Here is a 22921-nt window from a genome sequence, read left to right as displayed (position 1 = left end):
CATGTGTTGGTATTTGCAATTGAAAGTGAAATGGTTGACCTGAGTTTTGTGATTTTTCTGGTGTTCTGCAATAGATCCATATGTAAGATTGAATCGTTCACCTTGGTCATAATATTACTGGATTTTATCAAAAGTGAAGGGTGTGTCTACACTGCAATTAAACACCTGCAGCTGGCTCATGTCAGCTGACTTGGACAAAGGGGCTCATGATAAGGGGATGTTTAACTGTGATATAGATGCTTGGGTTGGAGCCCGAGCTCTGAGATCCTCCATTCTCGTGGAGTCCAAGAGCCCGGGCCCCAGCCGAAGCCCGAACGTCTACATCACAGTTAAACACCCCTTAACCCGACTCTCACGAGCCTGAGTCAGCTGATGGGCCAGTTGTGGATTTTAATTGCAGTGTAGACATACCCTAAGGTGCCCTGATGTTGCTGTTATGCCACTCTATGTGAGTATCTGACTTACAAAGTGCTGCTTGGATAGGGATGTGCTGAAGTTATTGAGTATTCCGATAGTAAGATGATAACCTGCTTAAGTCCCTAGCAACGGTGTAGCCCAGAGAATACACTTCTCTTGCTCCAAAATAAAATTAAGGGAGAAGATCACCTACTCTGATTCGGAGTGTTCAGGAAGCAAATTCCAGCCCATAGTGGACTTGGGTCCAGATCTCCCTCTCTGTAGAGAAGCCGTTGGAAGAAGTCAAAAGAGCAGAAATATACTATATTTCACAGTGCTTCCTTTAATTGTCCTTGCAAAGTGAGGGATTTGGGCTTCTGTAGAATTCACACACAGTGAGATCTCCTAAGTCCTGTGATCTTGGGCACACAAGGAAGCGCCATTGTTCCCCAGAGACAGGAGTCATTCTGTATGGTTGTTCCTGTCTCTACTGGCTCTCATTGCAACCCAGCTCCAGGAGCTGCATTGCCGTTGCTGGATCCCCTTGGGTATGTCTACACTGCACGCTAAGCCTGGGTCTGTGAGACCCGAACTTGTGGACTCACAAGTGGACTATGGTTTCCTATCCAATGCTTGAGCATCCACACTGCATTGTAAACTTACTGTGTTTCCAGTTGCTGGATCCGGGTTTCACAGCCGTGCTAATGCATCTCTTCTGCACTACACAGACCTTCCACCTCAGGTTGGTGGTTTGACTTGTGTCCACTCTGTAAAATGACACCAAGTCACAGTGGGATTCAGGCTCTAAGAATCCTCCTAGCAGGGTGCTAGGCCTTGGCTCCGTAGTGCTTGCTGATGCAAGTCAGACTGATTTGTGTGTGGACAGAAGAGGGCTTGGGCTCAAACCTGAGTCTCAGCCTGGTCTTAGTCTGCAATGCAGAGAGACCTACCCAAGCTTCTGGCTGCCCAGTAGCGTATGCCGGAAGGACACAAGAGGGTTGATGTTACTTCTGGTGGCATTAACTTCTGATAGGAAATCTGAGACAATCTCGGAATGGTGCCATAGAGAGCTGCCAGGCTCCTGCTCCATTTGCAACCCCACAGAACCTTTTCTGCACTTAACAGCTGCTGGATGAGGGAGGCTGGCACCATACATGTTGCTGCTTTCCACATTTGGGGAGGGACTCTGCCTGAGGAGAGCCCCAGCATGGATCTGTGGAGATCTTCCCACACTAGAGCTTATTCTGACCACTGTTTTAATGGTTTAATTCTAACTCTTTTTACACCAGAGGCATATACATAGAGGCAATTTAGAGTCAGGTTAAAAAATGATATTTTCCTATCAATAATTGTCTTGTTGGATGCAAGGTCATTTCTCATTTGTGGAAATGTAGGCAAATTGGCATTTAAAGTCCTGTAATTTATTCCTTTGGCCACCACCTCTGAATCTGGCTTCTTACTCTGTCCCACTCCCAACTGCCTTAAATCAAGTGGCTATTGTTCCTAGTTATGTTGTCTGGAGTTATGCATTTTATTCCCAATTGTATGGCAACTATTCATAGTGGGCTATCTCCTTCGGTCCTTACTTATTGATCTTGGTGAGAGCACTGCCTCAGTAAGGGCTGCACAATTCCGTCCTGTATAACCAGGAGCAAAATGTATAAAGGCGTTTGGAACAATTTTAATGGACTAGAAATTAGATTCCAAAGGGGGCAGGGCACTGGAGAGAGGAGACAAAATTGTCCAGAAAACTTAACAGCCGAAGCACAAAATCTGCTTGTCCATACATCAATATGATGATTGATGATGATAAAGAACGATGACATTTTATTCACCCTTCAAAATATATATAGTACTCACCCCACGTGAGCAAGTATAATTCTGCAAGGCTGATTTATAGCCACTTTTAATTTATAAAGGAAGAGATTGACTGGAGCGGGAGATGGGATGGCCTTGTTTTTCTGCTTCATTCCTTTCAGTGCAAACACTGTTTGCTGTATTTTCAGGTACCAGTGTGGGTGGATACCATCTGTGGAAAAATGTGCACTGAAGTGGCAAAAAGTAAATGATTGACGCCAGATACAAGTGCTTATTGTGTGTCAGTGCTGGCATACGATGAGAGGGAAAGTATAGTATATTTTACAAACTGCCATCCAACAGCTCCCTCCCAGCTGTGATATTAATATGCATGCTAACTGACAAAATACTGATTAATGTCCAGTGTCAGGCAGGGGTAAAATAGCATCTGTTTTAATATTAATAAATGAGATGACTAGCAATTTCCTGATAGAGATTACTCATGCATTTCATTTGCCGGTGACACAAGTTGATTGCAGTTAGGAGAGAACATGGTACAGTTAAGTTGGGTTACTGTGTACTTACTCAAGACACAGAGTTCAGATCCAAACCCAGCAATCCTGAAGTTCAGGGGTCTTTGGAACTGGGATTTAGATTTGGCTTATGTGAGAGAAGAAGATACTAAACACAAAGGCCCAGGCGCTCAAATGTATTTAGGCGTCTAACTCCCATTGGGTGTCCCTTTGAAGAGCTGGGCCAAAGCTGTTAAGATACAAATCTGGATGTTCCCTTCCCCTGAGTTTGGTGTTTTCCTATAACTGGTTTTGGTTCAGACCCATTTCTAGTAGTCACCATTGTATTAAATGGAATAACCTGGAATTCTGGAACCTGATCCTGGAAGTGACTGCTCATGAATGGACATCTGTATCCGTACAGAGTCCCACTGAAGCCAGTGTGGAGTTATTCACAAGATCTGGGTCTCAAATAACACATTGTTATGAAGTAACTATAGGCCCCATCCAACACAAGTTATAGGCCTTCCTACATAGGAAAGTTTGGCCTGCTATTGAAGCCCTCAAACAAAGCAAAAAATAAGATCCATGGGAGTTAAACTCAAGGTAGAGGCACAAGGAGAGAGAGAGGGAAGAGACATAATACAAATAAATTCTTTGCTTCATTTGCTCTTCTGTTCCAAGTTCTTGGGACCATCCAGGTCCCAACTCCAGACTCTGAAGTCTACATGTGTTTCTACAACTGTAGCTTTGAACTAACCCTTTAAATAGGGAGTATCTTCCTAATAGGCTTTTATCTTTCCATATGATGAGAAAAAGGAATTCCTGTCTAATCCAACATGCTGGATACCCACCCTTTTTAATATGATGCAGACTCTAAGATGCTGTTTAAAAGCCTAGGAAGTGCCAGAGCCAGTAAGCCTGGAAGTTTTAGTAGGAGTGGACCCTAAGCAGTTAATTTGTTACCACAGTAAAAGTATTAGTTAGATGGATATCATGGACCTGATTCTGATCTCACACACACTGATTTTACAGCTGAGTATTTCCAGTGACTTAAACAGTTACTCCAGATTTACAGTAGAGAAAGTGTGGCAGGGTGGTGGGGAAATACATGTCAAAGGAGCAATAATCTAAATTATATGCACATGCCTGTGTACATAATAATTTCTTTTTGAATACCACTTTAAAAATATACCCTGTTAGATTTATGGCAACAGTATAAACCACTCAGCTAGGAGATTTATTTTTCTTTTTAATACATTGGACCTTTTATAATAAACTTAGTGTGTGACATTAATTTGAAATAGAGCTCTAGAAATCTACCTTGGTGATTAGATGAAACCATCTATATTAAATACATATATAAACATGGATTTTTTAAAATTAAAAAAATCAGGGTCGGTAGATGAAGGACTAATGGGTTTTTTTTGTTTTTTTTTTTAGTTCTCATATATATTCCGGTGAGGCTGTGTACAATAAGGACAGAATCAATCATGTTTTTAGAAATGTAATTTTATTGTTAGTGTGGTGCTGGAGGATTGATCTCAGTATTATATTGTGTTATTAGAAAGTGAGACTGATTGAATTAAAATGTTAATCTAAGGGATAAATGGAAAGCAGCAGCAAATTTTTTACATTACTGCTACACATACAATATAGGGAATGATGAAATAAGGAAAATTAGCCAGAGAATTGTGCAGTGACAGATGCTATACAATAGAAATAATGGGCAATACCAAAATACTTCAGATATTTTTTGTATATTTGATTGAAATTGAGATCAAACATTAAATAGTTCCTTTTCCAAACGGAAAGTAATAACCTTGGTATTACAGCTGCCAGCCCTGATTCTGCATTGGTCTATTCATGTGTCATATCAGAGGCCAGCTCAGCGCACAGCATAAAGCAACTTCATAGCTCCTCCGAGTTGCAACAACTTGGAACAACCGGAGGTGAAAGTAAGCCAATAAAGTGTACCGGCAAGTGCCGGACCGGACCAGCTTCCGCAGGCTGACACTTTAAAGGGCCCCGGGCTCCCCGCAGCGGCCGGAGCCCAGGGCCCTTTAAAGCACCACTCGAGCCCTGCTGCCGGAGCCCTGGGGTAGCGGTGGCAGGGCTCCGGCAGTGATTTAAAGGATCTGGAGCTCCACTGCGGTAGCGGTGGCTGGAGCCCCAGGCCCTTTAAATTGCCCCGGGGCTCCCAGGAGCTCCAGGGGTGATTTAAAGGGCTCGGGTAGTTAAAGGCCCCGCCTCTTCCGGTCGAGGCCATGCCCCCCTGCTCAAGACTCCAGGCTACTTTCACCCCTGGGAACAACCTTGTGTGGACCATTATGCTGGTACACGATAGTCAGTGTAGTGCATTCTGGCCCATCCTGGGGGCAGGAAGGAATGAGGCACAGAGGATTTAGGTGAGCTCTGCATCAGCCAGAAAACAGCCCTACACTAGAGTTGTTTTGCATTGGCCATATGCATTCCATTTAAGCTCCAGTAGTAACACTGGCTTGGATAGGTTTTCTTGTGAGATCAAATTAGCCATGCCCATATTAAAGGCATTTTGGAGGGTAATATGTATATTTTTCAAAACAACATACCGGCTGATATAGAAAATCGAACAGGGCAACCAATGTATGGTGTGAGAATTAAAACCAAACATCTTTTCTGTAGCAGGTGCATCAGTGAGTTGAAAATTGTTAAAATGATCCATGTCTCATATAAATCTCTCTCTACTTAAAAGGTTGTGCTCTGTGGCATCCCTGCAGGTTGATGTGCATGGGGTTACAAAGTCTAAGAGATGCCCTGTGTGAATGGCTTTAATTTTTGCCCCCTACGTATATGAAAGTTGATACTATAATAGAAGGAACTCATTTGTGCATTGGTTCCATTTGATTAAAAAGTCAGCAAGAGAGGGTTGCATCATCAACCTGATATATGTGGGAAGCGCTAATGAAGTTGTGTGGTTATATCCCTGGCACCATGGTGGGAGAATATTCATACAAGCAAGTGTGAGAGAATGAAGTGACTAGGATCAACTCCTCCCCTTCTCCCAGTTCAATACAGTGTGCACCTCTCCTCTCGAGCTAAAAACTGAATATAGGTTTCAGTGGTAGCCATGTTAGTCTGTATCAGTAAAAACAATGAGTCCTTGTGGCACCTTAGAGACTAACACATTTATTTGGGCATAAGCTTTCGTGGGCTAGAACTCACTTCATCAGCTGTATGAAGTAAAAGATACAGGAGCAGGTATAAATACATGAAAGGATGTGAGTTGCTTTACCAAGTGTTAGGTCAGTCTAACGAGATAAATCAATTAACAGCAGGATACCAAGGGAGGAGAAATAACTTTTGAAGTGGTAAGAGAGTGGCCCTTTACAGACAGTTGACAAGAAGGTGTGAGTCACTTTTAAGCACCGTGCTTCAAATTTCAGTGCAGCAATGTGGCACTGCCGTGGGCACACCCTCCCTTGTTTTTGAGCCAGTGGAGTCACTCTTTTAACAGGAAGGAAAAAGAAAACCACCTTTGCTTCATTCAGAAACTGCTTAACTATGCTAGAAAAATACCAGCTGCAGGAAATTCAGTTTAACTGGGACAAAAAATGATTTGCACCCACCAGCTTATTTAAGATAGCATCTTTTTTCAATCAGTACAAAGAACATCTTGGGCTTCCATCTATTTTCTTTTTTCCACAGGGATCCTAATCATTCTTCAGTACCTTATCATTATTATGAACCTTTGGGACCTGATGAATGTACAATGTACATTTCACATGAGCGGGGACGAAAGGGCAGCCATCATCGTTTTATCACAGAGAAACGAGTGTTTGAGAACTGGGCACGGACATTCAATATTCACTTTTTTCAACCAGACTGGAAACCAGAATCACTTACGATAAATCATCTGGAGATTAAACCCGTGTTCTGAGGAGTGAACGCACAAGACTGCAATCACAATCACCTACTGTATCAGGCTATAGGGTATTGAACCTCGCAGAAGAGCAAAGCAATCTAAAAAAGCAAGGTTAACAGGATTTGTGGGTGGAAACTGCTACAATATTCAGGAAGTTCTTGCAAAGAAATACAGAAAAGGACATTTTGTATCCAATTGTATCATAATCCAATAATTAACATTGTCTGGCCAGCTCACCTCCTGTAAAAGTATGTGATCTGTTTAAAAAAACAACAACCTTGACTATTGTTAATGGGATGTTTAATTCATTATAGTTTTTTAAAGCACGTTGCCACTGAATTTTCATAGTGAAAACTTAAAATACTTATTTAATGGAGGTTTTTATGCAGGTTAGGCCAGTATTTTTCTAATTCACAATTATGTGATTATCTTTCATAAGCCTACAAATCCAAAATTTATTGCTGGTCGTATAGAAAGGTCTAGCTTCTTGTTTATAAGTTTTGCCTTTGAAAAATATGATTCTATTGCGCATGTAATTAATATTTGATCTGTAAATATTGTATTTCTTTTTAAATTGCTGGGTTCCACTCCAATATAGAGTCTTTAATGGCAAAAAAAATCCCGTGTGATGATCGTGTGAGAGACGCTGCAATCTGACATTTCACATTAATATAAAAATGACAAAGAAAATTCCTTTTGATGTAAATGTGCACTTGCTGCTATGATGTCAGGCTGCTCTTTCTTAATGGAGAGAGAGTAGAGGGCAGGGCAAGGTTTACTAGATTGTATCCTGGGATATCGCCACCATCTGTGGCACAGTGCATATAATTAAGACTGAAAAATGAGAGGGGCCACTTCAGGAGGTCAGAGGACTCTCAGTAACTCCATCATTCTGTTTGGCCTTTTATATTTCCCACTAACTCTGTAATGCTCCGATTTCCAGATGCAATCTGCAAGACAGCCTGCAATGGATTAAGAGTGCATGAACTGAATCCTTCCCCTACAATAGGTACTTACATGATGTTCCTAAGTCTACACCAACCAGCAGAATAGAAATTGTATGGCATCAATTACATGAGATATAACAGGTTTCAGAGTAGCAGCCATGTTAGTCTGTATTCGCAAAAAGAAAAGGAGTACTTGTGGCACCTTAGAGACTAACAAATTTATTAGAGCATAAGCTTTCGTGAGCTACAGCTCACTTCATCAAGTGATGAATATAAGGAGATATAATGTTACCACTCCAAACTCTCTCCTATCTATTTCCCCAGTAACTTTCTTCTCATAGATCCTGGGTCACAGTGAGGTTAGGAGCCTGAGTGGATTGAGTTCAGTGGTTCTGAGACGGTCCTCTTGAGGACAAAAAGTAGCAGAATATGGCAGTTCTTCATGATGCACATGTGGCTAGTTCCTGTGAATTATAGTGGTAGACACTAATAGTTCTATATATGGAAATTCACAGTGGGTCTTATTGGATTATAATGGCTTGTGCAGAAAGATGGATTTCATTTCCTGTTTCAGAGTAGCAGCCGTATTAGTCTGTATTCGCAAAAAGAAAAGGAGTACTTGTGGCACCTTAGAGACTAACAAATTTATTTATTTATTTATTTATTCATCCAACGAAGTGAGCTGTAGCTCACGAAAGCTTATGCTCAAATACATTTGTTAGTCTCTAAAGTGCCACAAGTACTCCTTTTCATTTCCTGTGTTATTTGTCCTTTCACCTCCCAACTACAAAAACTCAATCATTTCTTCAAAGTAATTGCTGGGAGTAATTTACTTATTACATGAGTAGTATAATTCAGGCGATAAAGCTCCTTCATTGTACAAAGAGTGAAACCAAAGCTATTGTTAATGGTTGATCTTAAAATATCAAAAGTCAGGAAACTCAAAAGTGAGGTGCAATACCCCGAGGCAGTGGGTGTACACAATTTGCCCAAATTCACACCTGATGGGAGTAGCTGCACCTCCTGTGGAAGTCTCTGCCTCGTACTCAGCCAGGACATAAACAGTGGTGGCATTTGGTTAGAAAATGGGTCACATAGTATATTTTGCACCAATTTAGCATTCAGTGGAATCTAAACCATAATTGCAAGGAAGTGGAAGGGATGCAGCAAGTAGGATAGAGCAGTCCTTCTCCTTTGTCTCAGTTGGTATTTTCCCCCTGCTACTTACCCCTTCAGTCTGCAAACCCCTGAATGTAAAACTAGTACAAGTTACACTACTTGCCCATTATTTATCCCCATTCTCTGGCCAATTTTCAGCTGATGTTTAATTTCCACCATTTAGGAAAGGGATTCTCAAACTTCATTGCACCATGACCCTCTTCTGACAATAAAAATTACTACACAACTCCAGAAGGGGGGACTGAAGCTTGAGCCTGCCTGAGCCCTGCTTCCTCAGATTGGGGGGGGGGGGGAGGGGGCAAAGCCTGAGCCCCATCACCTGGGCAAGGGTGGGGTCAAAGCCGAGGCAAGGGGCCTGTAACCTGAGCCCTGCCTGCCACCCAGGGCTGAAGCTCTTGGACTTCAGCTTCCACCCTAGGTGGTGCGGCTCAGGCTTTGTCCCTGGGTGCTGGGGCTCAGCCTTCAGCTTCAGTCCTGGGCCCCAGCAAGTCTAAGCCAGCCCTCATAACCCCATTAAAATGGGGTCATGACCCACTTTGGGGTCCCAATTTTCAGTTTAGGGTGACAAGGAGTCCGGTGGCACCTTAAAGACTAACAGATTTATTTGGGCATAAACTTTCGTGGGTAAAAAAACACTTCTTCAGATGTTTAGGGTGAGCCTCCCAGCCTAGATAGACAGACACACACTAGCTCAAGTTGAGGTCGCCCACTAAAAACGACCACTGAGGATGTTGCGGCACAAGCATTACTATGGGCTAGTCACCGGAGTACAAGCCCTCTTGACACCCCACCAGATCCATACTCATGGCTAGCCTGTGTCGCAATGTCCACAATGCTATTTTAAGCACATTAGCTTGAGCAGAGGTAAGGTGTGGGCAGGCAGACAGGCATTGTCCCAGCTACTATGAAGACATAGCCTTAGTGACTGTGTTTTATTCCTCCCATGTTATGTCATGGCACCTTAGAAAAACAAGAATGGATTTTAAACTGATTATGTGAAGAGCCATTTCACCCTGGCTACTGGCGGCATATCTCACACATAGTGCTAAAATTGGTGAACTTTAGTCAAATTGATTTACAGAACATGTTGTCACTGTAAACGATTTTGTTATAGATTACAATGGCTTCTAGGCTGCCATAGTGACCTGTCTTTTAGTTACTTTATTATTGGTTTAATGCTAAAAGGATTTTGGACATGGTAAAATATAGCACTGTTAGGGTACGTCTACACTGCAAAAAGAAACTGGCAGCACACAGTCTCAGAGCCCAGTCTGTTGGCTGCAACTCAGGCTCTGGGACTAAAAATAGACTAAAGTAGAGACGATCAGGCCACTTGTAGGTAGGGTTGCCAAGTTGCTAATGGCACAAAACTGAAAACCCCTGCTCTGCCCCTTCGCTGAGGCCTCCCCTGCCACCACGCTCTCCATCCCCCCCCTTCTTCTGTCACTCGCTGTCCCTCACCCTCACCTCACTTTCACTGGGAAGGGGGGGCGGGAGAGGGCTACGAGCTGGGGAGGGGGCCATGGATTTGGGGTGCAGGAGGGGATTCAGGGCTTGGCCAGGAGGATGGGGGGGCTCTGGGAGGCAGTTTGGGTGCAGGAGGGGGCTGTGACGGCAGGGGAAAAGAATGAGGGGGTTTGTGGTGCAGGAGGGGGCTTCAGGGCTGGGGTTGGGGATGTTGGAAGGGAGTGTGGGGGGGGGAGGTGACGGGGGGTTGGGGTGCGGGATCCACGGGGCACTTATCACAACTCCCAGAAGGCAGCCACCAGGGTCCCTGCAGCCTCTAGGTCAGAGGTTGGCAAACTACTGCCCCGGGGGGCCTGTCCTGCCCGGCCTTTGAGTCTCCGGCTGGGGAGGCTGTTCCCCCCCCCCCGCTTCAGCTCGCTGTGCCGCCAGTACTCTGGGCAGCGGGGCTGCGAGCTCCTGCCTGGCAGCGCGGCTGCAAGACTCGCCAGCCTGCCCCGTCTTCTAGCCTGCGCGGCGGTGTGGCCAGTCCTGGTGCTCGGCGCGGCACGGTAAGAGGGCAGGGAGCGGGAGATAAGGGGCTGTCGGGGAGCAGGGGCGGTGATTGGATAGGCGTGGGCATTCGGGGGGCGGGGCTGTCAGGGAGCAGGAGTGTGGATGGGGGGCTGGGATACCAGGGGGGAGGGCGTTTAGGGGGCAGGGGTCCCGGGAGACGGGGGGGAGGCGGTCAGGGGACAATGAGTTGGGGCGGGGTTGGATCGGTGAGGGGGCTGTCAGGGGGCAGGGGCCAGACTGTTTGCGGAGGCACAGCCTTCCCTACCCGGCCCCCCCATACGGTTTCGGAGCCCCGATGTGGCCCTCAGGCCAAAAAGTTTGCCCACTCCTGCCCTAAAGTCTCAGATGCCAACAAGCGAGCCACCTAGCCAAGCCCATAGGAAACGCTGAGGTGAGGGGTGTAGTCTTACCTCTGCCCACAGGCAGTGGATGGAGCTTCCGCTAGGGGAGGCTATTCCCCCATCTGCCTTTTCTAGCCCAGGGCCCCTCCCCACTCTGTGCTCTCTGCCTCTCCCCGTGGCAGGGGGAGGAGGTCTGGGCCCAGCCCCTTCCCTGTCCCCCCCCAGCTCAGTCAGGGCCACTGGGTGGGGGAGGAGCACTGAGCACCTCCACCCCCTATGACCCTAACCAGGTAGGAGGGGGTGCTGAGAGCTTGGCCCTGGCTGGAGCATGGATCCCCTCCCCCACCCTATTCCACCCCCTCCACTCTGCCTCTTTCCCTCCCTGCCATCACCTGAGGGTAGAAATGCCTTGACCTGGGGGATTTTTTTTGCAGGGGGACCAGGGCTCCAGATCTGTCACTCCTTTCTCCACTCCCTGGCAGCATGAGGTTTGGGGAGTTAGGCACCAGTCTGGACCAGTGAACAGTGCCTCTCTGCACTTGGCATTCTCAGTCATGAACCCAATCCTGGCGTTTGCAGGGGTGGGTCTGCTTTTAACCAAAATCCTAGGGCAAGAGCATTTACTCAGGAGGTGAGAGCCAAATCTCTCTGCCATGTGGACCAGCCACTTGAACACAGATCCTCCCAGGAGAATGCCCTAAGCTTGGGGTATTTGGGGGCTGGGGGGGGGGAAGAGGAAAGAGGGCCTTGATCTCTCCTGTTGTTGCTGTTCCACTGTGTATAATAAGGAGGGGGGGAGAGAGAGCGAGAGAAAATGAATCGCCATAGGCTAGTGGGTAGGGCACACATCTGGGAACAAACCAGGTTCCAGTCCCTGCTCCCTCACTTCCTAGGGGCTATAAGGGAGGGAGGGAGGCAGAGGCAATCCCATAAGAGGCATGCCATAAGGCGGCAAAGTTTTCCAGTCACAGCCATCCTTACTATTCACAGCATTTGTCATGCCTCCCTCCCCTGCTCCCACATGACTTGTAATCTGAAACTTTTTTCTTTTTTGGAGGGGCGGGGGGAAGGGCTCTTGCCTGCAGCAGGACTGGGATCCCCCTGCCATAATAGCGGGAGTGCCACAGGGTAGGATGGGAGGAGCAGTAAGGGAGGCATTGTCACGATTTACTGCTGGCTAAGGCAGGGTAGCAGGGGGAGCACTGATGGTCTTTGCGGTGCAGGAGGTCTATGTTTTTAATCCCACTTCCATCCCACATTACAGACTATTTTTATCCCACACCTGCTATTACAGCAGCGGGTACTGTGGGGCCCACAGCATCGCAGTTTCTTCATGCACCCCCCCGCCCAGAGAACCTCTTGCGTTTCTTTCCCCCTCCCTCCCACCGAAGGCACACACACCCAGTTTGCACACCACTGCCATAAAGCATCCTAACTACTGGGTCGGGCCACACAGGTGAGATTGGTTGGGGCTCTGAATCCCACCAAGGCCCATGAGTTAGGCAGCAAGTCACTTGGTGGTGTCAGGACTGAAGCAGCTGTGTGCATGCCCACTAGTCGAAACGTGAGCATCTCAGACTTTACCAATAGAAATATATGTGCCACAAAGGAGGTTTTTAGCTCAGCACTGCAATGCCTAATTTTAGTCACCCTGCTGCCTAATAAAATCCTTAGCCTTGAATTAGGCATCCAGGCTCCCTCTGAAAAGCGTAAGAAGAGTTGGGCACTTAAAAGTGGGATTCACAGCAGCCAGCAAGCTGAGCCAATAGGAAAAGCCAAGGACAGGGCTTATATGCGAACAAGGGCATGGGCAACTCAGCAGCTCTGGAACAGCATCAGCACTTAGGCAGCTTTGAACCTGCCTAACTGGTGAAATTTACGTGCCCACAGGGTTAGATGGCAACTGAGTGGTGGTTTTAAGCCTGTCCATGGTGTCTAAATGTTAGACTTAGATGACAGTTTGTGGATCAAGCCCCTAAATCTCCGCTGTATTGTATGGGGAGCCTAAGTGCCAACGTTGGGGGTGAAAATTCCTGTGGGCAGTAGTAACTAAGGCTTAGGTATTGGAATGCTGATCAGTACTTTTAAGGATCTGGGTTTGAGTTCCCCCATCTAATTAAGCAGAATGTAGAAGTATTTCCTAAGGATGCTTCAGAGATTAAGACAAAAATTTCTAAGGATATACTTTTTCAGACAATGTGTAATTAGAATTCACTGCCACAGGATGGGGATGAGGCCAAGACCTTAGCAAGATTACAAAAGGGATTAGATATTTATAGGGAAATAAATTGTTTTTAATTTTTTCCCTGGTGGTCCACACAACAAAAATTACCGGAATACAAAGTAAAATCTAGTGAAGTCATTAATTTTTAAAAATGCTTTAGTACTATTACAGATATCCAAACTGCTTTTTTTCTACATTTTGAAAAGTTGTAACTGTATGCTACATTCCAGCCTGGAATGAGGTTTTAGAGTATAGTGAAAAACATATCTTAAACTAAGGATTGGTAATGGTAAAGGCTGCCAGACTTGATATGTAGTGCTACTACGCATCACTGTCCTTATCTGCTTTGTGCTGTCCTTCTAGACCTGTCGCTATGATTGTATTGACTCATTAGCTTCAGTGTGCATCATCTCTGGTATTAAAAAAAACATTGTAAAACAGTGTTTACAGACATCAGTAATTTTAAGATCTATTTAATCTTAAACTTGAATGTCTAACATACCTTTTCTTCTCTGGCCAGCTTCACTACAGTGGTTGTTTTTCAGCTTTAAGAACTATAACTCTAGCGTGACATGTGCAACTGGAATTGAATACGACAAAGGAAATATCTCTGCAACTCTAGAAAAATACTGCTTTTGGTTTCTGTTTTTTAGCACAAAGATGTCCAGCTAAAAGCATTATGCTATAAAATAATAATAGTGTGCACTTCAAAGAACCCTTGATCCTGGGATTTTAGAGCACTTTATAAAGATGGATAAGTACTATTTATGACCATTATTACAGATGTGGAAATTGAGATACAGAGGTTAAAATCCAGATCCTCAAAGGTATTTAGGCACCTAATTCCCATGGGTTTCATCTTGGTAACCTGGCTTAAAGTCATGTGACAAGTTAGCACCACACTTGAGAATAGAACTCAGGCCTCCTGTTGACTAGTCCATGCTCTAAGCATTTGTGTCAGGAACCATCATTTCACAAACCGCATCAGTCATTTCAAATGGCCTGTACACAAAAAAGATCCCTCAATTCACAATATACTAAATACAGTAAATATTCACCCAAGAACAATTAAATTAAATAATTTGAGTCTAATCTGCAGTCCCTTCTCAGGCAATCTTTCTATTCAGTAATCATTTTACTCAAGTAAGGTGTGAAGACAATGAGGCTTAGAGCTCCAGGAAAATGTTCAGAATGATGTACAGAAGATGAAGCAAGCAAATGAGAACTGTGGCGCTAGATCCTGACCTAACTTTAAGGATAGTTATTCCTGCAATTCTGGAGGAAACAGTAGTAAGTAGGGAAGTTTTCTAAATAATCTTTGTTCTGTTTCTTTGGCTCCCTGACATAAGCTAATTATAGCTGCCAGACATCTATATGGCACTCATCGCCATAGAATCTGAGCAGCTAAGGTAGTCTTGCCCCTACAGAATGGAAAACAGTGGTGGTGTAATGGCAACCCCATGGTACTATAGGGGGTTCCTTTGTGAATATTTTACACATCTCTTGCATTTTAAATTCAGTAATGCTGCATATTGCACACATCACCCTTCACCAACGATACTTAGGAAAAAAAATGATGATCACCCCTAGCTGATGGAAGTTAAATATTTAATTGGATATAATGAGTCCTATTTCTATTTCAATTAAACATCATAGCTGAAGGACAAGAAACCATAACAAGAAACCGTAACAGGTAAAAACACAGTTAAACAGAAGTAGAGTGTAATTGTAATTAAAAAAATGGAATATTCCAGGAATCAGCATCTGAATCTTTACTGAAAGGAAGTAAAATTCAAATGTTACGGAGCAGAGCAGTGCAGGTAGCATATATGTCAAATGTCATACTGTCCAGGGAAAACTCTCTGGAGTAACAAACTCCTTTAAAAATGTGTAGGAAATATAAAAACTGGAAAAGTCAATACGATGGGGAGACCTCCACTGAGCTGGGGCAGAACAATATAAACATGACAAGATTGGGAAATGGTCCCACTTACAGCACAAAATATTGGTTTCCATCACGGGGTTCTTTAAAAATGTTCCTTTAACACATGTAAAGTAAAAAAGGAAAAGTGACTATAAAGGGCCAGACAGTGTTTGCAAAGTGGAGTCTCAGTGCTCCAAGGAAAGTTCTGGATAACAGTGCCTTTGACCACATCTGTAGTGCAGCTGTTGTGCCATATCCCTTAGGAGAGTACAACCTGAGATCCTGCTGACAACTGCAAGTTCTGTAGGGAAAACACTAGGAGCAGCCAAGTGCAGGAGAACCCGAAGGCTGAGTTGTTTTAGGTTTTGCTGTTGTTATAAAGGTTATAAAGAAAAAGTCAAGGGGATATATTTTCCTCACCTCCCACAGTGGTTTCACCCAGGGCTTGGACCCTATCTAATGTGTGTGGATAGCATGTTATGGGAAAGAAATGCCACCTTCTTACAGGCAGATACTGAGATAACTGGTATATATGGTTACCAGTATTCAGAGGATTGCTGTATTTATTTTTTTGGCCCCTTACTGTATCTCCTTTATGATCATCTTTCATGTAAAGCAATGCTATGGCCTCACCTGAAATCTTCTAATTCCTAGTTATTCTATCTTAACAGTGATAATGCAGAAAATAGGAGGGGTACATAAACAGACTACAAAAACACAGGCATGGAAAGGCTTCTGTATGACGAGAGAATGCAAAGATCAGGCCTACTTAGTTTAAAACAGTGAAAGCAGAGGGAAGGTAACAATACAAATATAAAATAAGAAATTGTATAGCAAAGATAAATTGGATCCTCCTATTTACCCAGTACAAGAGCATAGGGATATTCAGTGAAACCTGAAGACAATACAATCTAAACCATAAAGGAAGTACTTTATTACATGACGCATATGTAAGCTATGCAACTTCTTACCACAAAAATTACAAACTAACAAGTAATAAGATGATTAATAAGACCTCCTACAACTACATTAAATAGGATATCAACTCTTCCTACAACTAATAATCATATAGCACTTTGTCAACTGTAGATCTCAAAATGCTTTACAAAGGAGGACAGTAACATTTTCCACATCATAAAAATGGGCAAACACCAAGAGATGAAGTAATTTGACCAAGCTCACCCAACAAGCCAAAGCTGGGAACAGAAACTGGGGCTTTCAAGTCCCAGTCTAGCTCTCTGCTCACTATGCAACCGTCTCTCTACAAAGGAAATTCACCTTAATTAACGTTAGTACAACACATTCCACAGGGGTTGGTTATTCCATAATTGTCCACTGTGGAGTTAGGGTCTATGTTTCTGGCCCCTACTTTGAATCAGCTGGTAGTGGCCACTCTCAAAGACAGGATCCTGGAACAACTCTTATCTTGCTAAGTAGGTCATGCAGGAAAGTTCATGCCTGGAACCCTCATTTAAGGAGAATCCGAGGGGTAACTGTGAGCAAGGGAGTCTAACAGAGGTAGGTTACTAAGTAGCTAGGAATTTGGTGCTGCTGTGGCAGTACAGGGTGCTAGTGTAGAAGAACCTGTGCCTCTAATGTAGCTTGGGTGAATGAACCTCTGCTGCTTCTGCAGGGATGGAGAATGGGGCAAAAGGCTTGTTCCCATCAGCCCCTTTCTGCAGCAGGGGACAATCTGGCTTTGGTTTTATAATTTAATTAAAAAATAAAACTGTTTGATGTTGCTAAGTGAGTCACTCTTCTTCCCAAGCACCCTGAAATGGTGGTTGTGTACATTAGAACTATCTTATTTATAGCCCTGCCTACCCCCAGTGCTATGAGCCTGAGCAAACAGTAAATACATGACAGTATTATGCCAGTAACCATTTGGTGATAGGAGAAGAAACAGTTGCTATTTTCAAACAGTTTTAGAAAAAGGAAAATAGATGACATATCAGAGAGGAAATGACTCTTCCCAACAGAATATAAAGCTCAGCTGACTGACCTACCCTTAAAAGTTTTCTGGCATAGCAATGTCAGTCAGGAGTATGAAAAAAAATATCCCCCTTCCCACACAAACATCCACACCTGACACAACTATGCCAGAAACAGCCCTAGTGTAGACATAGTTATACCAGCCAAAAAAATCCTTTTGGAAGCATAGTTTATTTAGAGTTCAGGGAACGTATAAGCTATATTGGCAAAAAAAAGCGCAGTTTTTTGTTAATGCAAACTGCATCTCTGCTAGGCTTATCAACAAACCCTTTCTAGCATAGACAAGTCAGTGTCCCACAAATACATACATTTAAATTTTTTTTATATTTATAAATATAAATATAAAATAGTATAGGGAGAGATGGGGTGGAGAGAAATTTAACATATAAATGTACCTGTGTTAAAAAAACAAAACTTGAAAGGCACATGCCAGTTTAACCATTTAGGTGCAACAGAAATCCATTTTAGGAAAAAACAAAAAGCAAAAGATTCCTAACTCTAATTTTGAAGAATTTGCAAGCGAAACAGGTGCTATGAAACACTGTTACTTTGGTAGCATATTATTTAGGATATAAAAGATTTTTGTATTTAAGCACAAAGGCTTTCAAAATGTATGACTTACAGTGCGCTATTTTTAAAAGTTTGCAGACAAATGCAAACCAGAGCTAATTAGGTGCAAACAGCGGAGGACATTATCTTCTAAGACAAACATCTACCTGTTCTATTTTACTTTGTCTTTCACCACTGTTAAAAAAACGCTATTATGTTCTTTATTGTACAGCAGTTCTAAATTATGGTTGAGGAGACACTTTCATTGTATACACTCTTATTTTCTGTAGCTTATAACTTTCTGGAGAAATTACCCTTTCGGGTGAAACTTCTTGTGCTTGTCCTCAAAAGTGAATTCATTTGGAAAGTTTGATAAAATTTGATTAAGTCATAGCTTATGTGACATAGGCACAGCTGGAAGCCAACATTCTGAGAAAGTGGGACTTGGTGCTGCTGTGGCAGTATAGGGTGTTAGTGTAGAAGACCCTGTGGCTCTAGAGTAGCTTCGGTGAATGAACCTCTTTGCTTCCGCAGGAAGAAAGGGGATGTTCCTACTGGCCCCATTCTGTAGCAGAGGATTATCTGGCTCTGGTTTTATACTTTTAATTTAAAAATAAAAAAACCAGTGCTATATGCGATGTAAGCATGTTAATTTTACATTAGAGACCTTACTCGAAACCCATAGGACACCTGCATTCACCTGAAAGACGGGCTATGGGGTCTTCGGTAACAAACGCCTGCCATGCTAGGCAATTCAGTTCAGCCCTTGGAGGAAAACTTTTCATTCCCTACTTCCATGGCAGCAGACTCCATCACAGGGAAGGGGAAGTGCAATACCAGTTTGAGCCAATCTTTTGGAAGGTTTTGATCATATTCTTTTGGGATCAGGATTGCCAAAACAGCAGGCCTAGCCAGGCTGTCAGCGTGAGAGAATCAGCTTCAGCCATTACTTATGCCCTCCTTGGGCCATGACGCATTCCCACCCCCTCAACCATGTAGATTAGCAGCCTGTCTCCCCGCACTATCAACACATGTTTGAACTTGCTCCCTGCTCTCACCTTTTTGGCTTTTTTTCCCCCACAGCTTGTTGGTCTAGTACCATGTCACTCTTCCTTACAGTATTTGAATCCTCAATCCTAGCATCACCTACTGGGCCCATAAGCAGGCAATACTGTTTCCAATCCACCTTTGTTTTATCCTCTGTGGAGCCTTACTTGAAGAGGCATCAGGCCATGAGATGTGATCCGCTCAGTCCAAATACACAAACTGAGGGAAAACATTAGTAGCTCATATGCTATTATCCAGCACTGTGGAAATGATCTGGTTCCTCGGCTGTTATCAGGCTATTGCAGTGGGTGAAACAAGACAAAAATCAGTCCAATAGTCCTGGCCCCTCAATTAGCCAGGGTGGAGCTGCTGACCCTAAACGTTTCAAGGGGGTGCCATCGAACACCTCATGGCAAACAGGGCTAGGAAAGGGATCAACAATGTGGTGTTGTTTTATTTGCTGCACTGTCCACCAACCATTAGGAATAAGTTTTTCTTAAGAGTGTCCTAGCCTACTTTACCCAACTGCATGCAATTTTGTGATGTCACCTGTGTTATCTTTAGTTTTAGGCTCCAGACCTGGCTGAAGAGCAAGTGATAAAATGGAGAATGCCAACTAAGTTTACAGTTTAGCATGAACTGTAGTCTCTGGTCCCGAAGAGCAAAGATCCAGGTAAGGCTGTTTATGTAGGGATAGGAGTGGTCTCTCAACTTCGCTGAAGTTTGGAGATGGGGGCATATGTCCTCCCTGCAGAACAGGTGTCAGCACCACCATTACCATAATCTGATGGAGATTGGTCTTTAATCCGAGGGGCAGCTCTCTGAACAAAAATGGGTGGCATTACTGGTGATAGTAGGGATAGCAGTAGCTTTGGTTTACCTATATTCCTTCATCATGTCAGGAAGACAGAGCCTCCTGGTAGGTATTAGGATAACCTAGGAAAACAAGGATTGGCTTGTATGGTGAATTGAACCCTCCTATTTTCATAGCTGCCAGGACTTTCTTTCCCAGGGCTTAGGTAGGTTTGCTTATTTATCTCTATTTTGCAGCCTTTTCTGCCAATCTGGAGTCATACATTTGTGTAATCATTTGGGCATGCCCGGGAAAACCAAGTACTGCAAATACATATAGGATATTGTTTTTCCTTACTAAAGGTAAAGCCATGGCCATGAATTAAGGTACACAGACATTTAGGCATGCATACCTGGCTATGTACATATGGAAAAGCTACCATACCTTTAGTCAAATGATGGCAATACACTTGAATAAATAATCCTAAAGAAGTGAAAATGTTGAAATAAAGATGCTGATTTTAGACTGATGATTATTCAGGTTTTTAAAAAAGTTTTTATCATTTCTATAGCATCGTAATTCATCCGAGGCACTATATAGTAAAACAATACAATACATCAGTACAGTTATATGGTCAAGGATTTACAGACAAGAAGGTCAGCAATGCAATCATGGCCACACTGTGGGCATGGGTGTACACACATACTTTATACATACAATGCGTAATTCTGCTCTGAAAAGTGTCTATTGAAAAAGTTATTTTTATACAACAGTTCTATTTCCTATCTATAGTCATTCATAGCTACATACTTCAGTGACTAAACCAAAATTTTACTGTTTTATACTCCCAAGAGGGAGAAAAAGCTGAATTCTATTCTGTGTGCATTATCATCAAAATTGTTTATTAAATTCCAAATACAGGGCTAAAATATGCAACCTCAGAGAAATCACTGAGATTGCACAAAGGGATAATTTGACCTGCAAAACATATATGATGTGACAGATGGAAAGTACTTAGTTTGACTCTTAGATCCCAGGTTGAGTTCACAGGGGTGGAAGTTGGGAGCGGGAGGGGGAATTTCACTTGTAAACAGAGCACATTTATTCAGAACCTTACTGAGATGCATTTCTAGAGTCACTTTTCTGAGTGGTACTGTACTTAAGGACAAAAATTATAATCAAATCCTTGAAAGAAAAGACTGTCATATGAGCAAGATAGCTGATTTATGGGTGTTCTGGGATTTGGCTTCCTTAACCATGGAACGTTTTTCTGGGAAGGACAACAGTTGAGAAGAGATGGAGTGCACCTGACCAAGAAGAGGAAGAGCACCACCTCAACAACACAATGAGGAGGGCTTTAAACTAGGTTCAAAGAGGACAGGTGACAAAAGTCCACAGGTAAACATTAACAAAGGCAACCTTAACAGAGGACTAGATTTTTGGGGAAGGGGCATAGAAAATTACATAGGGTCAGCAAAGAGCATCAAGAGGGATATCACTGGGGGAATCTGCTCAAGATCTTAGATATCTATACATAAATGGAAGGACTATTGGGAATAAAAAAGAAGTGGAAGTATTAGTAGATAAGCTAAATTATGACTTAACTGGCACCACAAAGACTTGGTGGGATAAAACACATAACTAGAAAATTTCTATAGAGGGGTATGGCTTGTTTAGGAAGGACAGACAGGGAAAAAAGGAGGTGGTGTTGCATTATACATCAAGAATACAGACACATGTTCTGCAATCCAGAAAGAGGTGAGAGGCAGATCAGTTGAAAATCTCTGGGTAAAGGTAAAAGGGGAAAAATAGGGTTAAAAAGTGATGAAGGATGCATTTCTAGAACAAATAAGAGAAGTATCCAAACACAGGACCTGGTAGTAATGGGGGACTTTCACTACCCATACATCTACTGGAAAAGTAATATGGCAAAACACAAAATTTCCAGTAAATCCTTGGAATGCTCTGGGGACAATTTTGTTTCAGAAATGCAGTAACAAGGGACACAGCCACTTTAAATTTGATTCTGACCAACAGGGAGGAATTGGTTGTAAACTTAAAGGTTAAAGGTAAAAATTAACATGAAATGATAAATTCTAAGGAAAGGAAGGAGAAAGCAGCAAAATAAGAACAATGGACTTTGAAAAAAGCAGACTTTAACAATCTCAGAGCACTAATAAGTAAGGTCCCATGGGAAGAAAATGTAAGGGATAAATTTGTTCAGGACAGCTGGCAGTTTCTCAAAGAGACAACATTAAAGGCACAACAGCAAGTTATCCTGATGTGAAAGAAAGACAGAAAGAAAGCCAGGCCAATCTGGCTCTATCAAGAGCTCTTTAATTACCTGAAAATCAAAAAGGAATTCTACAAAAAAGTGGAAACATGGACAAATTGCTAAAGATGAGTACAAAAGTATAGTACAAGAATGTAAGGACAAAATCAGAAAGGCTAAGGCAAAAAATGAGTTACATCTAGCAAGGGATGTAAAAAGCAAGAAGAAGTTCCATAAATTAGGAGCAAAGAAAGATGAAGAAAAGTGTAGGTCCTCTACTTAGTGGGGAAGGAGAGCTAATAACGTATGACATCAAGAAGGCTGAGGTGTTTAATGCCTGTGCTACTTCAGTCTTCACTAAAAACATTAACACTGAACAGATACTCAACTCAATTAATGTTAACAAGAGAGAAGGAACATAAGCCAAAACAGGGAAAGAACAGGTTAAAGATACATTAGATATATTCAAGTTGGCAGGGCCTGATGAAATCATCCTAAAGTAATTAAGGAACTAACTGAAGCGATCTCAGAACCATTAGCAATTATCTTCGAGAACTCATGGGAGACAGGTGAGATCCCAGAGGACTGGAGAAGGGTAAACACAGTACCTATTTTTAAAAAGAGGAACAAAGAGGAGCCAGGAAATTATAGACCAGTCAACCGAACTTAAATACCTGGAAAGATGCTGAAACAAATTATTAATCAAATCGTAAGCACCTAGACAATAAGAAGGTGATAAGATATAGCTAGCATGGATTTGTCATGAACAATTTTCTTCTTTGACAGGTGTACTGAGGTTTCTTCTTTGACAGGTGTATTGGCCCAGTGCAGCGGTCCCCAAACTTGTTCCGCCGCTTGTGCAGGGAAAGCCCCTGCTGGGCTGGACCAGTTTGTTTGCTCCAGACCAGTTTGCTCCATTGGCCTGGAGCAGCGAACCGCGGCCACTGGGAGCCGCGATCGGCCGAACCTGCGGACGCAGCAGACAAAACAGCCCAGCCCAGCAGGGGCTTTCCCTGCACAAGCGG

General features: G+C 43.2%; 1 protein-coding gene across 2 annotated transcripts in view; it reads left to right on the top strand.

Moving 5' to 3' along the window:
• The window catches only part of ST6GALNAC5 (ST6 N-acetylgalactosaminide alpha-2,6-sialyltransferase 5), a 106434-nt gene extending 84028 nt beyond the window's left edge, over positions 1-22406 (top strand). The window contains exons 5-6 of one of the 2 annotated variants that reach the window (XR_006273653.1): positions 19396-19504; positions 20903-22406. Coding sequence is in view for 1 of the 2 variants with exons in the window: in XM_038414757.2 (XP_038270685.1) it covers positions 6393-6624 (232 nt within the window). In the remaining variant the exon portion in view is untranslated. Of the gene's footprint in view, positions 1-6392; positions 7698-19395; positions 19505-20902 lie in introns of those variants that run through there. The other variant, XM_038414757.2, reaches the window with a different exon arrangement.
• Positions 22407-22921: the final 515 nt, after the last annotated feature.

Source organism: Dermochelys coriacea, chromosome 8 (assembly GCF_009764565.3).
Source record: "Dermochelys coriacea isolate rDerCor1 chromosome 8, rDerCor1.pri.v4, whole genome shotgun sequence".
NCBI classification, from domain to species: domain Eukaryota; kingdom Metazoa; phylum Chordata; order Testudines; family Dermochelyidae; genus Dermochelys; species Dermochelys coriacea.
Note: the sequence above shows the minus strand (reverse complement) of the source record. Positions and strands in the feature narration are given on the sequence as shown.